General features: G+C 42.2%; 1 protein-coding gene across 3 annotated transcripts; it reads right to left on the bottom strand.

Moving 5' to 3' along the window:
• Window positions 1–437: 437 nt before the first annotated feature.
• On the bottom strand, window positions 438–23,994 carry LOC311525997 (uncharacterized protein). Of its 3 annotated transcripts, none has more exons than XM_084638581.1 (4): window positions 23,885–23,994; window positions 2,134–2,232; window positions 1,628–2,037; window positions 438–1,039 (listed from the first exon to the last, which is right to left on the bottom strand). In XM_084638581.1, the coding sequence occupies exons 1-4, from the start codon at window positions 23,912–23,914 to the stop codon at window positions 982–984; spliced, it is 597 nt and encodes a 198-aa protein (XP_084494707.1). In that variant the 5' UTR covers window positions 23,915–23,994; the 3' UTR covers window positions 438–981. The 3 variants fall into 3 exon arrangements, with proteins under 3 accessions (XP_084494707.1, XP_084494709.1, XP_084494708.1); XM_084638583.1 differs by lacking the exon at window positions 23,885–23,994 and adding an exon at window positions 6,294–6,449; XM_084638582.1 differs by lacking the exon at window positions 23,885–23,994 and adding an exon at window positions 6,352–6,449.
• Window positions 23,995–24,937: the final 943 nt, after the last annotated feature.

Here is a 24,937-nt window from a genome sequence, read left to right as displayed (position 1 = left end):
TAAAGGCGCGCTGGCGCAGTTTACTGACTTGCTTAGACCTCAGCGAAACCAATATTCCCACTGTTATTAATGCTTGCTGTGCGCTCCACAATATCTGTGAGAGTAAGGGCGAGACATTTATGGCGGGGTGGGAGGTTGAGGCAAATCGCCTGGCTGCTGGTTACGCGCAGCCAGACACCAGGGCGGTTAGAAGAGCACAGGAGGGCGCGGTACGCATCAGAGAAGCTTTGAAAACCAGTTTCATGACTGGCCAGGCTACGGTGTGAAAGTTCTGTTTGTTTCTCCTTGATGAAAGCCCCCACCCCTTGGTTCACTCTACTTCCCTGTAAGCTAACCATCCTCCCCTCCTCCCTTCGATCACCAATTGCAGAGGCAATAAAGTCATTGTTGCTTCACATTCATGCATTCTTTATTCATTCATCACACAAATAGGGGGATGACTACCAAGGTAGCCCGGGAGGGGTGGTGGAGGAGGGAAGGAAAATGCCACACAGCACTTTAAAAGTTTACAACTTTAAAATTTATTGAATGCCAGCCTTCTTTTTTGGGGGGGGCAATCCTCTGTGGTGGAGTGGCTGGTTGGCCGGAGGCCCCCCCACCGTGTTCTTGGGTGTCTGGGTGTGGAGGCTAAGGAACTTGGGGAGGAGGGCGGTTGGTTACACAGGGGCTGTAGTGGCAGTCTGTGCTCCAGCTGCCTTTGCTGCAGCTCAACCATAGACTGGAGCATACTGGTTTGATGCTCCAGCAGCCTCAGCATTGAATCCTGCCTCTTCTCATCACGCTGCTGCCACATTTGAGCTTCAGCCCTGTCTTCAGCCCGCCACTTACTCTCTTCAGCCCGCCACCTCTCCTCCCGGTCATTTTGTGCTTTCCTGCACTCTGACATTATTTGCCTCCACGCATTCGTCTGTGCTCTGTCAGTGTGGGAGGACAGCATGAGCTCAGAGAACATTTCATCACGAGTGTGGTTTTTTTTTCTTTCTAATCTTCACTAGCCTCTGGGAAGGAGAAGATCCTGTGATCATTGAAACACATGCAGCTGGTGGAGAAAGAAAAAGGGACAGCGGTATTTAAAAAGACACATTTTATAAAACAGTGGCTACACTCTTTCAGGGTAAACCTTGCTGTTAACATTACATACATAGCACATGTGCTTTCGTTACAAGGTCGCATTTTGCCTCCCCACAGCATGTGGCTAGCCCCTCCCCTTTCCCCCCTCCCTGTGGCTAACAGCGGGGAACATTTCTGTTCAGCCATAGGCAAACAGCCCAGCAGGAGCGGGCTCCTCTGAGTGTCCCCTGAAGAAAAGCACCCTATTTCAACCAGGTGACCATGAATGATATCTCACTCTCCTGAGGATAACACAGAGAGATAAAGAACGGATGTTGTTTGAACGCCAGCAAACATACACTGCAATGCTTTGTTGTACAATGATTCCCGAGTACGTGTTACTGGCCTGGAGTGGTAAAGTGTCCTACCATGGAGGACGGAATAAGGCTGCCCTCCCCAGAAACCTTTTGCAAAGGCTTTGGGAGTACATCCAGGAGAGCCGCGAATGCCAGGGCAAATTAATCCTTTCACATGCTTGCTTTTAAACCATGTATAGTATTTTAAAAGGTACACTCACCGGAGGTCCCTTCTCCACCTGCCGGGTCCAGGAGGCAGCCTTGGGTGGGTTCGGGGGGGTACTGGCTCCAGGTCCAGGGTGAGAAACAGTTCCTGTCTGTCGGGAAAACTGGTTTCTCCGCTTGCTTGCTGTGAGCTATCTACAACCTCCTCCTCATCATCATCTTCTTCGTCCCCAAAACCTGCTTCCGTGTTGCCTCCATCTCCATTGAAGGAGTCAAACAACAGGGCTAGGGTAGTGGTGGCTGAACCCCCTAAAATGGCATGCAGCTCATCATAGAAGCGGCATGTTTGGGGCTCTGACCTGGAGCAGCCATTCGCCTCTCTGGTTTTCTGGTAGGCTTGCCTCAGCTCCTTAAGTTTCACGCGGCACTGCTTCGGGTCCCTGTTATGGCCTCTGTCCTTCATGCCCTGGGAGATTTTGACAAAGGTTTTGGCATTTCAAAAACTGGAACGGAGTTCTGATAGCACGGATTCCTCTCCCCATACAGTGATCAGATCCCGTACCTCCTGTTCAGTCCATGCTGGAGCTCTGTTGCGGTTCTGGGACTCCATCATGGTCATCTCTGCTGATGAGCTCTGCATGGTCACCTGCAGCTTGCCACCCTGGCCAAACAGGAAATGAGATTCAAAAGTTCGCAGTTCTTTTCCTGTCTACCTGGCCAGTGCATCTGAGTTGAGAGTGCTGTCCAGAGCGGTCACAATGGAGCACTCTGGGATAGCTCCCAGAGGCCAATACCATCTAATTGTGTCCACAGTACCCCAAATTCGACCCAGCAAGGCCGATTTAAGCGCTAATCCACTTGTCAGGGGTCGAGTAAGAAAATCGATTTTTAAGAGCCCTTTAAGTCAAAATAAAGGGCTTCATCGTGTGGACGGGTGCAGGTTTATATCGATTTAATGCTGCTAAATTCGACCTAAAGTCCTAGTGTAGACCAGGGCAAAATTGCACTGGTTTAACTTAAATTTACAGAAGTAAGCTAAAACAATATTACCAATTTTAATCCAGTACAAGTGTGTCCACACAGAGGTTTGCACTGATTTAACTAAATCTGTTTTTTAGTTAAACTGGTGCAATATAGACAAGGACTATGTGTTGGAGCCTATGAGACCAACAGTGCAGGACTTATTACATCATGAGAATACAGCTTCAACATCACACAGCTTTTGTACCACAGGTTTCCATGTTCCTTAAGGATTATTGAAGGAAAAAGTTTAATTTAGGATGGATAAATAGATATAGACAAAAACACCTCCCTCCCTAAGATATAGAGTAAAAATCAAGGGGTTTTGGTAGTATATATTAATTTAAATACTATATTCCCAGTTGTTTAAACCAAAATGAATACAAGTTAATTCTAAATTATCAAAATTGTTCCCAACTCCTGAACGTCATAATGCAGTATAAATATAAACTACATTTCCTTGTTATATAGTATAATAGTATAGATTTGTATGGATGTGTATAGATTATATTTATAGTAACATATGTAATTAGCTGTTGATAATATTTTGAGGTTTTGACCATTTAATATTAATGTGTATTCATTTCAATATAGATGATCATAATGAATGTATGATATTCAGGGTAATGATAGATAGATAGATATACTCCATAGAATTTTAATTTTCATTCTGCATTACTTAAGAATTAATTAATGAGCACTCGCAATGTTACTCAACTGTTGAATCCCCATTTCCCTCAAAGGAAGACAATGGCAGAATTAGCTCACTCTTTAAGTACTACAATTAGTGCAACTACATGAAAAGCATGAAGAGTTCAGCCACATTCGAGAATATTATTGTACTGAGACTGTTATGCAGTGGATGCACTTTTTGTATGACTTCAAACCATTTTAAACTAATTTATTTTTCATTCTATCTTACATATTGTACTAGAGCTTCAGTTACCCAGGGTTCCTTCCATTTCAGCCACTAATGTCATATATTATCATATTTTGAAGGTAGGGATGGACCTATTATTTTAATATCCTTCCCCTCCTTCACCCCCATGCAAGAGAGTAGACATACCCCTATGGCATGTCAAACCTTGTAGTTGTCATCTTAGTAATTTCCTATTAGACTGCCTGCTTTTTTTTTTTTTTTTTTTGCTAAGGGAGCAATTAAGACAGTTTACCATGAAGCCACGCAGCATAACAGGGAGTGCACTTCTGGATGGTTATTGCTCATACTTGCCAGAAGTATGAGGTGAAGGCCATTTCTGAAGTACCATAATCCCTTGGAAGTGCACTCCATGGAGTCTCAACTGGCTATTGTGAAATGAGATTTTTAACTACGGTAGAAGATCCTACGTTGGCCTACACCCACTGGGCAGCCACTCTTTCCAATAGGTTGATTAGGAGAAGGGGCTATTTACATGGAAGTCTGAAAAGTCGAGACATCAATAATGCATTAAATAAAAACACCAGAAACAAAATGCTACCCATTTCCAAATGCCAAGAAACAAGATTCTAGTGTATGCTAGTGAGAATTTGATAGGAAAATCAAAACACAGGTAGAACTTCTGCAAAAGTCTCTTAAAAGCAAGCTCACCACGCCTGAGAAGCTCACTAAGACCCTAATTCAGCAAGGTGAAGCCAATGAGACTACTTACATGCTTAAAACTAGACATGTGCTTATATACTTTGCTGAACTGGGGCTTGAATTTGCTGGGGTTCAGATATGGGCAAATATAATTGAAGACAGTGGAGAATTTAAAAACTGAGGGGCAGGAGGGAGGAAACAGGGGCAGCAAGATATAATGATGAGTTGGGCACTGTCCAGGAGAAGAGCAGATGATGCCCGTTGTCAGTGATACAAAGGGACAGATGAGGTCTTACAGGGGGAGCCAGCATTTTCAGCACTCCAACTAAACAAAGCACTAAACTGCTTACAGTCTATTAATGTTTATTAAGTAGCAGAGAGATACAAAGAAAAGCAAGGCTGTGATGTTTTCTTCAGGTTGTGCTCATAAGGAGAAAAGATGAAGTGGTTTATATCCTCTAATAAGCACTGAATCATCACACCTCTGCTCAGCTGCATGGCCTTCACATCAGGACAAGAGGGATGCCCTTAGCTGAGCAGATTCAAGGGTATATATGCTACTGAAGCTTTCAATTATGTTAGCTGAGCATCAGCATTCCAGCACCTTCTAGTTACAAATCCAACTGAAATATTTTCAGTTCCCAAGTATATTGTGTGACGTTGGTTGTAGAAGAAAACTTGATTCTTTATAATACTATTCATTGGGAAGCTAAAAAATTATGTCCAAAATTATACTTCTTGTATCCCACCTCTCTAGCTCTAGTTCAGTTATACCAAAACTGTCTAGGCCTAATTAGGAAGGTGAAGTTCAAAATAAACCAGAAAGTTTAGGGTCAAGTTGCGAAGCCCTTCACCACACAGGTGAGCCATTACACCTGACCAAAAATGGGCTAATCCTGTGAAACACTACTTACAGGGTTCCAAGTCTAGCCCATAATAAATAATTCACTATTCCATCTCATTCAGGCATCTCCTAGGGCCTGATCTAAACCCCACTGAAATCAGTGAAAAGACTCTGCTTGACTTCACTGTGATTAGCACCCAAAAGTTAGCAAATGCCTGAATTAAAATGCCTGTGCAATCTTTGTTCAGTCCCATTATGCTTATGCATTATGATAGTCTTTAATTATATGCCCACATGCTATTTTTCCCTGCCTGCCTCATTCAGTGCACAGGATGGACAGTGCTCACTGAAGAAGCAGCTATTCAATATTTTTTTCTTTGTTGCTCAGTGTGTGGCCCCATGATTTATTTACTGCACACAATTCAAACCCTGCTCTGAAGACAGAATTATTAATTTCCTCATAGGTTTTTCTATGGTTTGCAGCATTATAGTATCTAAGTGTTTCACAAACATTAATTTATCTTCACAACACCCCTCTGAGGTGGGAGAGTGGGAATTATATGAAGGCATTCTGCTGCCTTAGCCATAAGATCATTCTTTGTCTTCCTGCAGTCCCTGCCTCCTTCAGTACACACCTTCCACAATGAGGGAGGCAGGGATCCTGCAGACAGCAGCCTCCTTTATTACATTAAAAATACTATGTGATCATGTAATTAAAGACTGCCTCATAATGCGCCCACACACAAGGGGGCTGAATTAAGATTGTACAGGCCTCCCTAATTTTGGCATTTCCTAATTTCTTGATTTTACATCTTATGTTCTTTTAACATGCAGCGGGTGGGGAGAGGGAGGGAGTGCATACATACAATTTCCTACGTTTTAAAAATGCACATTGAAATAAACAGAAATTCCATTATAGAATCATAGGGTTAGAAGTGACCGCATCTAGTCCACGCCCCATCCAAGATGCAGGATTTGTTGTATCTACACCATTCAAGACAGGTGGCTATCCAGCCTTTCTTTTGAAAACCAGTGAAAGAGCTTCCACAACCTCCTTAGGCAATATGTTCCATTGTCCTACTGTTCTTACAGTTAGGAAATTTTTCCTGAGATTTAACCTAAGTCTTCTATGCTGTAGTTTGAACCCATGGCCCCTTGTTCTGCCCTCTGTGGCAAGAAAGAACAACTTTTCTCCATCTTTTTAATGACAACCTTTCAAGTATTTGAAGAGTGTTATCATGTCCCCCCTTAAATCTCCCCTTTTCCAAACTAACCATACCTAGTTCCTTCAGCCTTTGCTCATATGGCTTGCATTCCATCCCATCTTTGTCGCTTACCTCTGGATCTTTTCCAGTTTCTCTACATCCTCTCTATACATTGGTGACCAAAACTGAACAGAGTACTCCAGCTGAGGCCAAACCAGTGCTGAGTAGAGTGGTACTATCACCTCCCATGACTTGCATGCTATGCCTCTGTTCATGCAATCTAAAACTGCATTTGCATTTTTTTGCAACAGCATTGCATTGCTGACTCATGTTGGGGTTGTGATCCACCACAACTCCCAGATCCTTCTTAGCAGGGCTGTTACAAAGTCAGTTATCCCCCATTCTGTATTTGTGCATTTGGTTTTTCTTCCCAAAATGTAGCACCTTACTTTGTTGAATTTCATTTTGTTGTCTATAGTCCCGTTCTCCAATTTATCAAGATCCCTCTGAATTTTAGCTTTATCCTCCAAAATGTTGGCAACCCTTCCTAGCTTTGTGTCATCTTCAGATTGGATCAGTATTCTCTCTATTCCTACATCCAGGTCACTAATAAAGATGTTAAACAACATCAGACCCAGAACATGACACCCACAAGAGTCATCAGCAGGTCTGGAACCTGTAGATCCACCACACAGACCTCTGCCACTTGAGCTAACAGAGTAACTAAGAGCAATAGTAGCTTGTCATCCTCTATGTGGATTAGCACTAGAAGATTCCATTCCAGGCTCTGGACGGCAGTGTGTTATAGCAGGCACAGACTCTTCTACCAGTTCCCCTCAAGCTTAACTCTTTATGCCCTGTCTGATCCAACCTATCCTTGTCCCGGTCTTGTCTCTTCCCGACCCCTGTCTCCTTGTCCTAGTCCCAGTCCCATTCTCCATGTCCCTATCCAGTCCCAATCTATACTCCTCAGACTTCTAATCCCAGTCTCCTTGTCCATCTAGTCCCAATGCCCCCTTCCCTCACTAGTTACCCACCCCTGTCTTCTTTCAAAACCAGACACAGTCTCCCCGCACCTCCCAGTCCGGGCTCTTTGCCCAGCAATTCCAGATCTCACCAGACTCCTTGTCCCATCTACTCCTTCTCCTCACCCCAGTCTAGCTCTTGTCCCCTCTGCTTTCAAATCAGACAGTTTAATCCTCCACGCTGTCTGGGTGCTAGGAACAGGCTCCCTGCTCGTAGTCCCACTGCCCAGCCCCATCCCACTCTGAAGCAGCCACTACAGTAACAGGGAAAGTTCAGCTTTCCCCCTGTATCCCTCAGCTGGAGGGAGCATGCTCAGATGTTCTGTGGAGATTAATGATCAGTCCTGTCAAATGTAGGAGCTGTGAGGGGATGGAGCATGATCAATTTGGATGGAATCTGGAGATTTTTTGCTGCTAAAACCAAAGTCTCTACTGAGCATGTGAACTGGGAATTTTTTTTTTCAAAGGTTTATAACTTGGCCAAATTTGGGCAGATTTTCTCAGGGATGGCAAAAGATACATCTTCGACACAGAGGCCACGGTGATCATCCTGCCAAATTTCAAGGCCCTACTCCAAAGCATGGGGGCACTAGAGCTGGCCAAAGAAAAGATCACTAGAATCTTTTAACATAGGCAAAACAATGTATTTTTCCCTAGTCTCATTCTTGGAAACAACTGAACCATTTTGGCTGAAATTTTCCTAAATAATTCAGCCTGAGGCAGACACCTGGCATGTAAAATATCAGCCCAAATGGTGAAAAACTGGGAATGCTATAAGCAACTCAAATCAGGACAGTGGGGTGGGAATAGGTATTGTTTCATATTCTCTGTGTATATATAAAGCCTGCTGCAGTTTCCACGATATGCATCTGAGGAAGTGAGCTGTAGCTCACGAAAGCTTATGCTCTAATAAATTGGTTAGTCTCTAAGGTGCCACAAGTCCTCCTTTTCTTTTTGCGAATACAGACTAACACGGCTGCTACTCTGAAACTTAACAATATAGTGCTACCAGCTCTACCTATAATATGGAACAGTAGTAACGACCGCAGCCTCGTTATGAAAAGGTGCCATGTTTACTGCTAAGACTGTCGCTTGTTCTGAATTCCCGCTATTCAGACCGAGTCATTGGTGAATGACAGAGCACATTTTCAATGTTGCTGGAAGCAACCATACGCTAAGGAACACTGTTAAGCTAGTGGAGATTTACTGCCAGGTTCTGGTGACAACAGCAATGCTGTATTTCTCATCCCTGAAGAAGCAGAGGATGATCTGCTAGAAATGGTAGAAGGAATAGATATAAGAGGCCGGGGATGGCTGGTTTGGGCTGCTTTACCTCTCATATGTCAAAAATCGAACTAATGTGCCACAAAATGAATTTGAAAGCAAACCCAGGTCTGTATACAGGGTGAGATTTTTAGCTGGCCTAAATAGGCAGAGATCGATTGATTTCAACAGAGCTATGCCAATTTATATCAACTGAAGATGCGTCCCACGACATCTTATTCCAATTAACGCCCGTACTAGTGTTCTGTGAACTTCACTTTAAATCAATGGGCCTGAAGCTCCTATTCTTTAAAATCAGAAATAACTCCACTGAAGCCAATGGTGTACACTGTTGTAAAACTGAAGTGAGAGAGGAATCAGGCTTAATATCTTTAAGACGTAAAACATGGCAGCAAACGTAATCTGTCGCTCTGTCTTTTTAACACAGCCATCGCTATTAGAGCCCTACAACCCAGCCTGAACCTGACGGGTCTCAATTACAAGTGTTGGGTCTTTCTTGGTTGCGTCAGGTGGAAATAAAAACAGAGCTTCTCGGGCTGGGTCAGCTCTCCTTCTGCTGCCTAGGGGTCTGGTGCCACAGCAGCTTCTGTGTCCTGTTCCTGCCAGCAGTCAGCACCTCGCTGCACTGTGTGTGATGCAGACTCAGCTCCTGGAGTCATGTTATATGAAAATCTGTGTGTGCATGTGTGTGTGTTAAAGTAAGCTTAGTCCTCAAGATTGAGGAGAAAAGCTTGGAAACATGACTTCTAAAGGCTCAAAAATCAGAAAGCAAATAAAAAGAATCCAGACTTTTTTTTAAAATCTCATCATTTTGGGGGCTTGATTCATGATTTTTGCATGCTTAGAGTTGAAAATACTGCCATAATCTTTTCAATGAGACAGTCAACTAAAATTTAGCTCCAATTTTACATTTTAGTAAAACAAGCTATTTTTTAAAAAAAAATCTAGGACCAATAAAAACGTTTATTTTATTTTATTTATTCCAATGGAAAGACTTGTTTTTCAACAAATAAAAATTTTCATACAGTGGCTGCAACTCAGACTAAATCACTGCAAAGCTAAAAGTGAAACAGGCTATAGAGGAAAGGGAAGCTGAGAGAAATGTAAGTAAACAAACAATGTAGACATTGAAAAGATCATTGGATTTTAAAAATCCTCTTAGGTTTTAGTTATCTAAGCTGTTAGTACCATAAGCACAGACACTTGTAACTAGATGTGTGATTTGTAAACTAGAAGCTCCCCTTATAAATCTTGTATTTTGGAGTATGGCTTTTAAATAAATATTTAAAAATCATGTATTCTGATCAATACACACACAGATTAACACAACATATTCTTTTATTGATATTGATGCTGAGAGCTTTTCTATTGATGTCTGTATTACAGGGCCTTAGGTTTCTAGTAACACTAGTAACTCAGATGCCTCGCTTCCAATTTTTCATGGAATTATGGAAACTGCAAATATAACTCAGGAAAGAGCTTTCATACATTTGGAGAAAAACTGGTTATGCATCATATAACTAAGTGCACGCACACACACACACACACAAAACTAAACATCTCTGAACTTCTGGGAAGTTTCAATCCAGGTCTGAATTTGAGGGCTTGAACCCATCTCCGATATGTGTGTGTGTGTGTATACACACACATACACACACACACACATACACACACACACACACACACCCCAATTCTCCTCTCACACAAGGTAAATCAGGACCGGACTCACTGAAGTCAGTGGATTTGCACCAGCATAAAGCAGATCAGAATCAGGCCTACTGACTTACGAAAAATGTCACGCATGTCAGTACCTTCCTTGTTGTTGTGGAAAAACACTTCTTCTCCCTTCTGCCCCATTTCCTTTTATCCTTCTCCAAACCCGCTTCTTTATCAGATAACACAGACAAGGCTGCCCTCCCCCAACAAACCTTCTCTTATTGCATCACTGGAATGGAGACTCCAAGTACTATGAAAGTTGCTTCTTCAGCCTTATCTGTATCCCAGATCCAGGATCGAGAGTCCTTTCCAATACAAAAAGAACAGGAGTATTTGTGGCACCTTAGAGACTAACGAATTTATTTGAGCAGATGAAGCAGGCTGTAGCCCATGAAAGCTTATGCTCTAATAAATTTGTTAATCTCTAAGATGCCACAAGTACTCCTGTTCTTTTTGCGGATACAGACTAACATGGCTACCACCCTGAAACCTTTCCAATGGTTAGTCTCTAAGGTGCAACAGGTACTCCTTTTCTTCTTTCCAGTACAGTTCAGCATTAGTCTGTGCAATTCCCTCCGATTGTGCTTTATGTGAGTTAGTTAGTTGTTCCATTACTTATTTAATTTCAATTGAATAAGGGGGATAGATAGTATGGACCAGATTCTAATCTCAGTTACACGGGTGTTCTGTTGGCTTTCAGTGAGATCGGATAGTGAGTAAATATTAGTCAGTTGTTAAAAACAGCCTGCCAATCAGTGTTTTAGAAGAATCCAAATCAATTTGAAAGAGAGTTCTGCTTAAAATGGATGTTATGATATGACTCAGATTTAATAAACAATGCAATCCATTTATTTAACAATATAAGGGTCCAATCTGGTGCGAGTCTGAGCATCTTCTGAAAATGTAAGATCTTCCTTCACACTGGAGCCAGGGAGTTGATGTTCTAGCCCTAAATTACAAGCCAGAGACAGCTATTAAATCTTGTCTGGCCTTGCATTTCTTCCAGCTGCATTATACAGGCAACATAAGCAATGATGAAACAGACAAAAGCACTGCCTGCATTCAATTCCACTTGCAGTTTTCTATTATTTTCTCAGATGCCCTCAATGTACATCAGTAGGTTGGACTGTCCTGTTCTCATTTGAAGACTACTTTATGATGCAATATTAGCACCAAACTTTCAATTTATGCTGACGGTTATGATGTACAAAAATGGGCCAAATTTTCAGCTGTTGTACATCATCATGGCCCTGTTAGTCAATAAAAATGCCGATTTACCCCTGCTGAGAATCTGGCCCAAATGATTCTGGGTTATTATCAGCAGCAATTAGAAAACAGAACAATGGAAGTGCTATCAGTCTTTGTTACAGTTCTTCCCTGGCTTATTCTCTAGTTAGTCCATCCATTATAGCAAGTTACTGGAATAGTTTTAAAGGAGTGGGGCTCTTCTCCAGATCAGTGGCCCATTCTTAATATATATACACCAAACTACCTTAGCTACATTTCACAGAGCTCCCACCTCCCACACAGCAATCTACAGCTCAGTTTCTTTGTGTGAATCCAAATCAGCTGTTACTGTGTCACCTCACATTTAAAAGCTAGATACCCAAATTTAGAAGTAGGAGATAGGACACATAGAAAGAGTGCAGTCTATGCACAATCGTATTGGATGGCTCCCTTTCCTAAGAAGAACCCAGACCACTGTCACCAAATAAGGGCTGGGAAGAGAGATGCCTGTTAATAGAATAGGCACTAAAATGAATGAAGTGTAGTTCAGCATGCAGTTTTCATGCCCTGTACTTTGCCAAACCAGCGGAAGAAAGCAGAGAAAGTAGTAGGAATTGCATATTTTAAAGCAAGATGGAAATCCCCCATATACAGACTGCGGTTCAATGATCATCTGAGCCCTGAAAAGTTGTAAAGTATCCCCCAGTTAAAGGTGCTGTTGGTTATTTTTGACACAGACATGTGGCATGAAGTTCCATAGCCCTGACTTTTACAGCCTGTTAAGAAACTGCTTGCTTGAGGTCTTTGTCAGGTGCTTCCCACTGATTCATATTCTCGGTGACATCTACTTATATCACAGTTACACTGGTTAATAACCTGTCCCTAAGAAGCTGAGAATATGCCATAAATCACCTGCCTGGAAGAAGAAAAGGAGTACTTGTGGCACCTTAGAGACTAACCAATTTATTTGAGCATAAGCTTTCGTGAGCTACAGCTCACTTCATCGGATGCTTACGCGCAAATAAATTTGTTAGTGTCTAAGGTGCCACAAGTCCTCCTTTTCTTTTTGCAGATACAGACTAACACAGCTGCTATTCTGAAACCTGCCTGGAAGAGTTTACATCTCTGCTTCCCTGTTGAATTCGAAGTTCAAATGACAAACTCATCAGGGACATATGGCATTCTGACTGGTGGAAAATCTGTTACCACTGGAGACCTAGTCATCTTCTGAAAAGAGATGTCATGCCTTGATTCAGATGATGGCTTTGCAATGGGAAAGTTGGGGGGAATGGCTATTGTCATTACCATGGACCCTCGCCATTAAAGTGCTAATTGACTTGCCCCCCTGCCAAAACAGGGCAGAACAATCTAGTTGGTAGACACCAACAAGATCAAAGTCAATGGGTGTTTTGACTGAGGAAGGAGTATAGATGGATCAAGCCCCCAAAGGGCTCTTACCCAGATGCGTCTTCCTTATTCTGCATGTGGAAATTCCACTGATGTCAACAGAAGTACCATGTGCACAGAAAGTGTGCAGAATATGCACAATGTGGATTAGGAAGGAGAATTTTACCTATAATGTTTCTAACCACCTAGGGAGGTGGTGGAATCTCCATCATTGGGGATTTTTAAGAGCAGGTTGGACAAACATCTGTCAGGGATGGTCTAGATAACACTTAGTCCTGCCTGGTGTGCAGGAGACTGGACTAGATGACCACTCAAGGTCACTTCAGTTGTATGATTCTAAATCATAATTTAATAATATCTTACAATTATACAGCACATGGACTCCAGAATGCTTTAAAAAGAAGGTTAAAGGTGTTGTATGCAGGACTCACCTCACCCACCACTGACATGCAGCTACCTCCTAGATTGGAATAGGACTGTTATTCAATGCCATTACAAAAGTTTAACTCAGGAAGTGAAGAAAACTGTATCTGGTTGATCCTGCAGGGAACTGTAAATAGAATTACCCAGGCAGTATTGATTCTGTTAATTGACCGAGTGTGCATGCTTTTTGTTTGCATGTGCAAATGTAAAATTTGATTTCTATTTAATTAGGGTGACCAGATGTCCTGATTTTATAGGGACAGTCCTGATATTTGGGCTTTTTTTTTATATAGGCTCCTATTACCTCCCACCCCCTGTCCGGATTTTTCAGACTTGCTGTCTGGTCACCCTATATTTAATAGCCATCCAAAAGGAATATAAGCGTTACTCCCTGTGGACATTCATGCCACTAAATCTTAAATGTTTGTGGAAAGGGAACCCAAAAGGGGGAATAAACATTGCTGAAGCATTTACAAATTGGAAGAAGAATTTGCAGAACATTTTTAGCACTATTCACATATCTTGAAAATTAATTAGGTTACCTGACTGTCCTTGGGCATTTTTGTGGGTTAGCTTTCCTGTTTGCTGATAGGTATTATCAGGGCACCTCAGTGGGCTAGTAGCAGTGTATAGATGCTATGGTGGAAGGTGCATTCGACAGATATGGTAGAAACCTCAGTAGAAATACCACAGATAGACCTCTGTTCAGCTCTGCTCCTAATACAGAGCATACCCTGCCCCAGACAAATGTACTTTTAAAAAAAAATTAGAATAATCTTCTATATTATTCATACTATTAATTCATCCAGGAGCAAAGACGAAGGTGAAGGCAAAGGACCAGCACAAGGCCTAAGCACTAGAGTCCCACTTAAGTCTGTAGAAATAGGCCTGCATTGAGGCATGGACCCTTGTGACAGCCTTCTGAATTTCACCCTAGGAGATTTCTTACCCCCACATCTCCACTCACGTTATGTTGTTGTCTATGACTTCAGAAAACGACTAGGACATTCATGACCTCCATTCAGCAAACAGCCGCAATGATCATTTTCTTTAACTTCCTCTGAGCTTCCCATATTGGAGGTTGTACTTTCACAAGTACATTTTCCCAGTAAGAGCTTTCTCTGCCATCTTATATTCATTGGATACAATCTAATTTAGAGTCCCTTTTGGGAGATCTCATCATGGGGAAAGAAATGTATGTATCAGTCCTTTCTATTCTTAACATTATACTGACCTCTAGAGTCGAAAGAGCTGTACATCTGGCAATAAAGCCAGACAACTAACGAAGCACAGAAAGTGAATGTAGAAAGTCTTAAGCAAGTTCTGATTAATGCAGTCTGTAGTTCCACATGTTTTATGTTGCAGGTGGTAATGTAACACTAGCCCACCAAAGAGATGGAAGTGTGAGTTTGAGGATCTGCTGGTAATAGCTTATCTAAGTGATCGCTTTACCAGCAGGACAGTGGGGTGGGAGGAGGTATTGGTTCATGGTCTCTGTGTATATAATGTCTTCTGCCGTTTCCACGGTATGCATCCGATGAAGTGAGCTGTAGCTCACGAAAGCTCATGCTCAAATAAATTGGTTAGTCTCTAAGGTGCCACAAGTCCTCCTTTTCTTTTTGCGAATACAGACTAACACGGCTGCTACTCTGAAACCGAGATTTGAATGTTTCTAGTGGCACCAAGTTCTCTGTGTCAGGACCCTATACAAGACTCAGCATGAAAATAACCTCTGTGTATTAGCACCTGAGTATCCCTAAAATACTCGCCTGGCCTCTGATAGTAATTCACCTAAAGTGTGACATCATTCCCCGACGCAGAGCAGAGAAGCTCTCTTGTAGGCACAAACTACTGGCCTTCGATGTGTAAAACAGAGTTTTATTGGAGTAGAGGAAGCTTTCAGGGGCACAGTACATCCCAGTTCTCTCCACTGACAGTGCAGCATAAGTGGTGAAACAACTCTTAGGAGGATATGGCCTGTACTCCTTTCTGACGCTGGCTGGGTCAGAGAGGCCAGGGCTATGGCTGGAACTTTTCAGCAGGGACTCCATCTATGGCTTGGCTCTGCAGTGGAAGGGGAGCAGGAATGCACAAGATGAGACAAAGGCTCTTTGCACCTTCCCCTCTCCTTGTTCACCTATGACAACGCCACACTTGGACTGTGGCCTTCATTGTTCAAGGCCTGAGTTTCTATCCCTTGAGCTAAAGGAATAATGCTGTTAGATGTAGTAGACTCTTGTCCTTTTACGAATAAACCATTAGAAGGCAACAAAGACCTACCCTCTCATAGTATGTTTTACACACCTGTGCAGGCCACCATCTGGCTGAAATGAAAGTGATGAATGCATGCCCTTTGCCAGTGCATTTTACTGTGCACCCCATAAATGAAATGCAGTTTGTGTTAGACCTATGACTTTTAAAGCGTTAATTCCTCTTGTAGCAGCAAATGAGGCTTCCCCTTTTCCCTGCATGATGAGCAATTTTTGGAATATGGAGACCTTAAAGCAGCAGAGAGAGGGGATCCCAAGAATAGTACTGGAAATGCTGTAGAAAAATAAATACAAACCCCACCACCAAAACGAGCTGCTCAGGGTCAAAAATCAATATGTGCATCTCAGTTATTTTTATCTCTTTATTCCTGGACCTGGGAGAAACAAAACATGATATTTATTTTTTTAGGGATGCCTCTTGTTCGGGCAAGGGAATTGGAGCTGGCAGCCGAAGAGACTGCGGCTGGAATTCCCAAACTATCCAAACAAGGAGAGAAGCACAGGCCGCTGTGTGGGAGGATGGGGGACAGAGGAGGAGAGGGGCTATCAAGAGATGCAGTGAAAAGCCGTACTCTTTTACCAACTGAGCATTTTCATTTACATGCCAGTAGATCTTGCAGGATCAGGGCCCAATGGTGGTAAGTTCTGTACAAACATATAGTAAGAGCCACTCACCACCCTGAAGGCCAGACAGACAATGGGTGGAGGAAAGGAAAGGAGGTGCTACTATCCCCATTTTACAGGTGGGAAACTAAGCGACAGAGTTTAAGTGACTCAGCCAAGGTCACACAGGAAGTTTTTGCAGAGCCAGGAACTGATTCTGATCTTCTGTGTCCCTCTCCGGCACCTTAACCACAAGGCCCCTCTTCCTCCAGAGCACCCATTACCCTAGTAGTCATCCACAGGATTAGCCCAACAATTCAGGGCAAATTTTTCCCTAGATCACTCATGTCACAACCTCATTTTTCTCTCTAGCTTAGACTTGCTGGACTCCTGCCGGTGTATCCTGGGTTGCAGAAAGTCCAGCTGAAGAGGGGCTTTGGTAGTGCAAGAAGTCCATGATTTTCAAAACAGCATAACCCCCAAATTAGACAGCAGAATTAGTAGCAGGGCCCTTACAGAGCCCCAGCAACAGTTTAAAGCTACTCAACCTAGCAAAATGTCTGAGAGAGGGCAATAGGGCAGATACTGGCTTTACATTCTCAGAGTTGAATTTCATAACCCCATGTCTTCCACCACCAAGCTAACAACAAAAGCCTGGGTTCGGCATGATGCTTCGTGGAGCTCCCTCCTCTGAACCAGCCCCAGTCTAGGGTTCTGACTTAAGGGCTTGATGGTGCAGTTTTTGAATTGCAATAGCAGCATGATCAAGCCATAAAGGCACTGTCTGGCATTAGCTAGTCCTTCAGGAAATGCCTTGAAAGACTTACTCTTCCCCTTGTGTATTCTGTCTGTCCTAACAATACAGCAGGGTGTTTATATGCTATATGATGGACGTTTTCCATGTTAAAAACCATAAGTAACCTCTACAGTGTGGCCCAACTTGATGATCACTTTAGATAAGCTATTACCAGCAGGACAGTGGGGTGGGAGGAGGTATTGTTTCATATTCTCTGTGTGTATATAATATCTGCTGCAGTTTCCACGGTATGCATCTGATGAAGTGAGCTGTAGCTCACGAAAGCTCATGCTCTAATAAATTGGTTAGTCTCTAAGGTGCCACAAGTACTCCTTTTCTCTACAGTGTGGAAAATGAAAAACGTTCTCACCTAAGATCTAGTAATATTTTCCATTCGTTGCAGCACCATCCACCGAAGGAAATCCTTTGGATTAGGCATATACACATTTTTATTTTTTTTAAATCTGGACTCAGCATTGTCATTTGAAGCATGGGACCAGGTTATCTCTGTTTCAAGGGCATCTCAGCTGGCCATCCATCATTGTTACTGTACAAGTCTTCCCTCTTTAGGATCTTCAGGCTCTTTCTTTTAATAAAAGAACTGTCACTAGTTTTGTGCTTTGAATTTTTTTTTTGTCTGCTTCTATCTTTCACCTTCCCTCTTTTAAAGTATTAGTGTTCTGAGTCTTCCTAACCTAAAGGGGGGGAAAGAAAACTCTTACTGCTAATTATTTTCTACTCTTTTCTTTGTTAAACCAGGTCTTGGATCTTGTGATGGGAAGCAGAAGGCAATGCTTTTGGATTTCCATAAGGCAATCTGGGGAAAATTCCCACGAATATATTGTAATTAAGGATACCGTGGAGTAATACACTGGATGTTAGATTTCTGCTTGTATAACAGTACATAGGAGTAGTGATGTGTGCTGGGTTTGTCCTGGAGTTTGTTCAGTACTTTGTACATGTAAATATTGAACTACACTCCCTGATACTCCTCATTACACAGTCACCTGTCCTTTGAAAGCATGGTGATAGTATTTCTCCGCTGTCAGTGAGGAACAAGAGAAACTCGCTGTACCAACTAACACCTTAGATGAACATTTGGCTGCAGGTATACATGGTTAGACTTAACAGTGCCTGGTGGACAAATGCTGAAGGTGAAAGGGAGAGAAGTGCACAGATGAAGTTGTTGCATGGTTTCGGAAATATGAAACTAGAGTTGAGCAGGACAAATTAAGTGTTGCAAGTAAATTATCCAATGAATTTAGCCCTTTTATCTGTTGATAAGGTATCTTCAAACTGACTCCACTTTTCTGCTGTTCCTGAAAATTCAGCCTTTGGGTCATTTGCAAATTATTCACTTGACTACTTGCTAGTGTTTGTGGTATGTGATTAGTCATCTAAATCTCATGGTGCTGTTTCTGCTTCCTGATTTGATGACTGAGGCTACTTAAACCAGGAAATAATATATTTGACAAATAATGACTAAACAGTGAATAATGCATGATGAAAAGTAAATACGCTTGTCTGAGCACAAATACCCAAATAGCTATTTGTATGAAGGACAACCATTCCCAAAACATTCACGTGAACAAAAAAGTCTGCTGGGATGAACACTGGAGAATAGTTAATAATAAGGGGTAAGAAAGTGGTTAAACCAAACAGCCATTTGGAATTCAGACAAATGTTTTGTGACATGAACATTATTTTTGCTGCATTCAACCAGCTCTAGGAAGATTTTATGAAGCACAAAACTTAGCCTTGTGAAACATCTAAATCTGTTCTCTCTGAAGGATTTAAGGAGCTTTGATATGCTGAAAAAGTGTCTCCAAGGGGGGAAAAAAAAAAAAACCTTGGTACAGACACTCTTACCATTTTTCCACCTTGAAAAACATCTTTGAAAAAAAAATGACACTCTTTTCATTACATCTGGCCCCTTGGCTAAAGGAAACACAAGCTGTGGATCCAAAAGTTCCTTCACACAATGTTCTGTGAAACAAGGAAGGAGGGTAGAAACATCCCTAGGTGATTACTGTGTGTGTAAATTGCCTGGATTACTGTTTTTGAAATATGTTGTTGGACACTTCTCTACCTCACTGTGCAAAAGAAGAATATATCTGAGCCAAGCTTCTCTAGAGAGATGTTTTTAAACTGCACAGCTTTAAAAATTCCATTCATTTCAACATGTATGATCTTAGTTCCTACCTGCTTTCTACCCAAAACATCGAGCTGTATTTGCAATTCAAATGTAGTACAGTCTGATCCAAAATCCACTGAATTGAAACTAATGGGAATCTTTCCATTGGATTAAATAAGATTTGGACCAGACTTGGGAGTCAGATTTTCAAAAAAACCTGAGGGCCAGTTTCACGTGCTCAGCAAACATAACTGCAGCTGTATTTCCAAACGAACTTAGAGCCCTTTGAGGCACCTAAATAAAGGGCCAGATTTTCAGAGGTGCTCATTCCAGCCGCTCACTCACAGTACTTCTCTGGAAATAGTGGCTAGATTTTTATAGAGTCCTGTGTTCTTTTGAAATTCTGGCCACTTATTTTGAACATCTTGTCCCATATGCCTCAAGCCAATATTGTTATTTTCAGCCTTTGAGAGAAAAAAGTATTAACTGGCATCCAAGCTTGAATTGGTTCCAAAGAGTGAAAAACAACCACTAAACTCAGTGGGGGGTGGGGGGGTGGGAATAATTAAATGTTAAAACAAAATAATGCTCTAGTAAGAATCTGATCATATTTTTAGTAGATTAAAACTTGCATCAAACTGCTAAAATAGGCCTTTCATATTTACTTGCTGGTTTCAAAATAGTGCTATCAACTCTATTGATGGATGATCAGTGTGTGCGTACAAAAGGTGATCCCAGATAACTACAGCATTTCCCATGGCAACCAGTCATATGAACACCTAGAAAAATGTAAGTAAGGACTTTGTCACGTTATTGTGAGCAAAAATTCCTACAGACCAAACACCTGACAGATCTGAACTTTGTAATAATCTATCCACCTATTAGCCTAGAATGAAAGAGTTATTTTCCACACGGCATTTTTGTTTCTTTTATGTCTGAAAATGTTTTCCTTTACTTCACAGTTCATATTCTATTCTCGTGCTTGTTCGTAAAAAGGAGACAGGGCTCTCTTGCTGCAATTGAGAATCAAGCAGTGTTTCTTATATACCCTGTCAGCATGAACCACACTCACACTTCTAACTGGTTCTTAATGCTATTCAACAAGATCAATCCCTTAATAATACCTGGCACTTATATAGCACTTATATTCACAAAGCACTGAACAAACTCCAGGCCAAACTTATCTCTGGTGTCTCTCTACTGAATTAACTTGAATGACACCAGGATGAATTTGGCTCATTGAAAAACCAATTTACCTCCACAACGCCCTGTGACGTAGGTCTGATCCTGACTTTTGCAGATGGGAAAATGGAGGGAGAGAGGTGAAGGCACTTACCCAAGGACATACACTAAGTCAATGCCAAGTCGAGGGTCAGGGGGTAATTTTGAACCAAACTTTGGGAGCAACAGATTGCCGGCTGGACGAACAAGCTCTGTCCCCTTCTTTCTGAAGGCCACTGTGTACCATCACACTTTTGCTTTCACTGTGCAATACGACTGTGTTTTTAACACAGATATATAGAATCAAATATTTGGGGGGGGAGCCTCTCCATGCCGGGAGCTCACTTCACATCCCCAATGGGGGAGCCTCTTCCCACCAGCTGAAAGATCTCTCACACCCTCTCTGGATTCAGTTCTTTAACTGCCCCAACATGATGCAGGCTCTATGGGGGGTGGGGGGTGCAGCATTTTGAAAGCAGGGCTCCACCTCCCCCTGGCTCCCTCTGCTGGCTGAGAGTAATATGGCTGAGCTGAGCTTCTTTCATTCACCAGCTGCTAGGTTCGTGCTATTATATATAATATATATAATATACAGTGCTATTGCTGAGGGAAGTGCTTTGGGCTCTGGGGCTGACCTCTCCTTTCCCTTGATCCCTCCAAACAGGCTGGGAAAGGTAGAAAAGCACTACTGTTGCTACCTGCTGGATCCTAAATATCCCTACATCATTGTATATGGAGGGATAATTCTTGCATTTGGAGGGGATCTTCTGGATGGTTTACAAGAGGACCTGCCTCCTGAGCCAGGCTTACTGCTCTGAAACACTAGTTGCACCCTTTCGGTGCATGTGGGAGGCACTCTAAAGGTTAGGACAATGAAAAGAAGTAGCTCTTCAAGATAGGGCCTGTCTCTTTGTTATGTGTGTCTACAGTGCCTTGCACAATGGGGCCCTGCTCCATGTCTGGGGGCCCTGGGTACAAACGTGCAGCACTCTCTGGAGCACTTGGATAATGTACAACACACGTCTGAATCCTGTGAGGTTCTGGATGCCTCCTATAAGATGGGCTGAGTGCCTGAAGCTCCAAATGAGACCTGCCAGAGTTGAGGGCACTCAATACATTGCCGAATTGGGCCTTTAATTGCTCCATGTTACAAAATGAAATAAATTATCTTTTGTTATTTCCACAGGATTAGAAAGATAATTGCCAAAAAAAACCCAACCAAACCTTAATGACATCTTTCCTAAGCTGGATGCTTTCTAACATTTTCCAGAAGATATTTTTATTGCTCTTGGAAAAAAACAAGTTTGCAGGCCAAAGAGTGCAAGCTATTCATGTTTCATTTGTTTGGAATTCTTTATCTGTTTCTCTTTACCAGGAACTGCTCCTGGAAGATGAGGAGAAAAATACTGTATAAGCACTGAATATTATTGCATTGGCCCGTAATTAAAGGCTGAAATATTGTGTGTGTGTGTGTGTGTGTTACACATAAAATATATGTTAAAAGAACATTATTAAGAAGTTAGGAAATGCACGGTTGCCTGTGCAATCTTAATTTGGCCCCCTTGAGTCTGTGCATTATGACAGTCTTTTATTACATTATATAAATATTACTATATTTTCCACAACTCCCACACACATTGGTTCTTAGTCCCAGTCTTCTTACCCAACCAATCCCAGCTTCCCCTCTCAATGACTCTGTTCCCAAACTCTGACTCCCAGATCCAGTCTCCTTGTCCAGCCAGTCACAATCTCCTTCCTCAACTACCAGTGAGTTTATCTCACCAAACTCCTTGTCCCAGTCTATTCCTTTCCCTCCCTCCTGATCTGTTCCATCTGCATTGGAATCAGGCAGCTTCCTCCTCCATGCCTGGGTGCTAGGAAAGGGTTAGTCACTGAGAGGACAGGAGAGAGAGGCTCCCTGCTGTAAATTCTAGAGCCCAGCTCAATCCTATCCTGCACCAGCTATAACAAGGAAAGTCTTTCTAAGCCCTCTTATCTCTGGGCTGGAGCATGCTCAGTCACTCTGGTCATACATAGGAGTCTGGTCATACATAGGAGCTGTGAGGAAATGGAGTATGTTCAGTGGCAATGGTATGTGTGCACTCTGGCCAGCATGAGGAGCTGAGAGAGGATAAAGCATGCTCAGTAAAGACAAAATCATTGGAGATTTCAGCTGTTAAGCGCTAGCAAGTATGTATTGAGCATATGCTAACTTGGAAAAAATCGCAAGCTTGTAACCTGGCCAAATTTGGGCAGATTTTTCACAGGGATGGCAAAAGACACATCCCTGACATAAAGGCTACACCCATGCCCATTTTCAAGTCCCTGCTCTAAAGCGTGCAGATGCTACAGCTTTTCAATGAAATGGTTGCCAGAATTTTTTAACGTGAGCAAAATCATACCTTTTTCTCTAGCCTTGTTCTCAGAAATGGCTGAACTGTTTTGACTGACTTTTTTTTAAAAAACCCATCTTGAGGAAGACAGCTAGCATGGAAAAGTACAACCTCAATAGCTAAACTTTAGCTATAAGTTTTATAAGCAACTGAAAATAGAGTCTTGTAATGGGAAATGTTGGGCAACTTCAATAACAAACAGTGCTAACAGCCTCTCCTAGAATATATTCTATTTGAGTGTTACTCTATAGTTATTCATGTTGCATCACTACTATTGACCAACCAAGAATTTGTACATCCTATTAGAATTGCTACACCATCTCCAACCCATCCCAGCCGGCTTGTTTATTTAATCTTTGCTTTTAAACTGTAAGCCTTTTGGGGAAGGAACTGTCATTTATTATATGTTTGTACAGGACCTAGTTGAAGCCTTTAGAATCTACAGCAATGTAAATGTTTAAACCACCACCACCACCAAGTAAGGTCCCAATCCAGCAAAGCACATGCTTAAATGCTTTGCTTGGTGGTGGTCTAAATAGATACTACTCTCAAAGATTTTGATGATTTTGATTAAGCACAGTTCAAATGCAATAACTCGCTACCATGCAAGGAGGATGTACGGGCTTTTAGTCCAATACCAACTGACGTTTACATTTAAACATAAAGAAAACAAGAAATTCTTGCACGTTGTGTTAAATTGGAGGAGGGTACAACTGCCAAAACTGGGGCTGTATCCATTGAAAATTAGGGGCCTTTGAATGAAGGAAGAAGAGACTTCCATGACTTAATCCTGGCCCAAATCCTGGTTCCATAACTCCCAAGATAGTCAGAGGAAGATGCCATGTAAATATTTTTAAAAAAAGCAGTTTAGTGGTGACAAGATAATAGTGTCCATTAAAAAGCCAACAGTTCCCAACAGTTAATACACTATGGTGTCTATCTGTCTCTCTTCCTATCTTGCACTGTCTCATCATTGTGCTGTCTGAGCATTTAGAAGATGAAACTGTCTGTGATAGCTTGGTTCAGCTGAAGTTGACAAGAAGGAAAGAGCCACAGGGAATCAGGAGGCTGCAGGGAGATAAAGGGCCTTCAGGAAGATAGCCCTGCTCTTTAACAGATGCCCTGAGATCTGTACTATTTAGAGGACCAAAACCTCTGCTTCTTACCTGGGTTCTATTGAAGAATTTGAAGAACATGCCATGAGGGGTACCTCACCAAGATTACCTCCCCAATTCTCTTCATTCCCCTCCTGAGGGTTTTCTCGCAGAAGGGTAGAACACTGAAGAACTCAGGCAGATCACTGAAGAGAATGGAAGTTGGTTTAATTAAGTAAGGACCTAAGGAGTTGAGCCTTTAATTATTAAGCCTTATTACATTCCTGCTCTCAGTCGAGATGGTGAAACTGAGGCACACAAAGGTTAAGTGACTCTCAGGTTCACAGAATAACTTGATGGCATTAAGCAATACAATGCAGATCTTATGATCTCTCAGCTTTAGGCATAATACCATCCTGTACTTCCAGCATATGAGTATTGCACTGTATTTTCCAGCGAGGCTGAAGTAGTTGGGTGGGGAACACCCAATTCCCCGATCTTCTTTCTTCAGTAATTAATGTGCAGACTCATCCTCCTTCTTGATACAGAAAGCATTTTCTCCATTCTCCAAGTTGCATGTGCCAATAAGGCCTTACTGATTTATCCCTAGGGGACTGAGCTAGCAAACTGCTGGAAAATCTCTGAAGTTAGGGGCAATGTTCTTCTGATATTGAGCTTACTGATCTGTTCAGTTACAAAGGGCATTAAAGCAATTGAAACTCCCCCAGGTACCAGTGTATGCACAAAGGAGGGGGATCTCTTGGCCAGCAGCAATTTTCATCCCCACCTAAAAGCTCTCTGAGCGGCACTGAGAGCAGCAGCAACAGCATCAATCTGCTGTCAGACTGTTGACTGTCTGAGACGCGGTATTGGCACTTTGGGTACTGTGCTTTGTTCGAGATTTACAATAGCTGTGCAGAGGGGTTCGTGCAGCATTTCGTTCTAAATGACCCATTCACAGAAGACAAACCAAATAAGTGTTATGGTTTTGGCAAGACATTTTACAGTGCAGCAGGAGTTTAACAGATTGGAAATTACAGCAGCCTGTAACACTCTTTAGCACAAGTCTGACACAAAAACGAATGCTGTATTTTATATATCCCATATCTGCATCTGCTGCAATTT

Source organism: Lepidochelys olivacea, assembly GCF_965140295.1.
Source record: "Lepidochelys olivacea isolate rLepOli2 genome assembly, chromosome: 9".
Classification (NCBI taxonomy): Eukaryota; Metazoa; Chordata; order Testudines; family Cheloniidae; genus Lepidochelys; species Lepidochelys olivacea.
The sequence above is the reverse complement of the archived record's forward strand: the minus strand, read 5'-3'. Positions and strand labels throughout refer to the sequence as shown.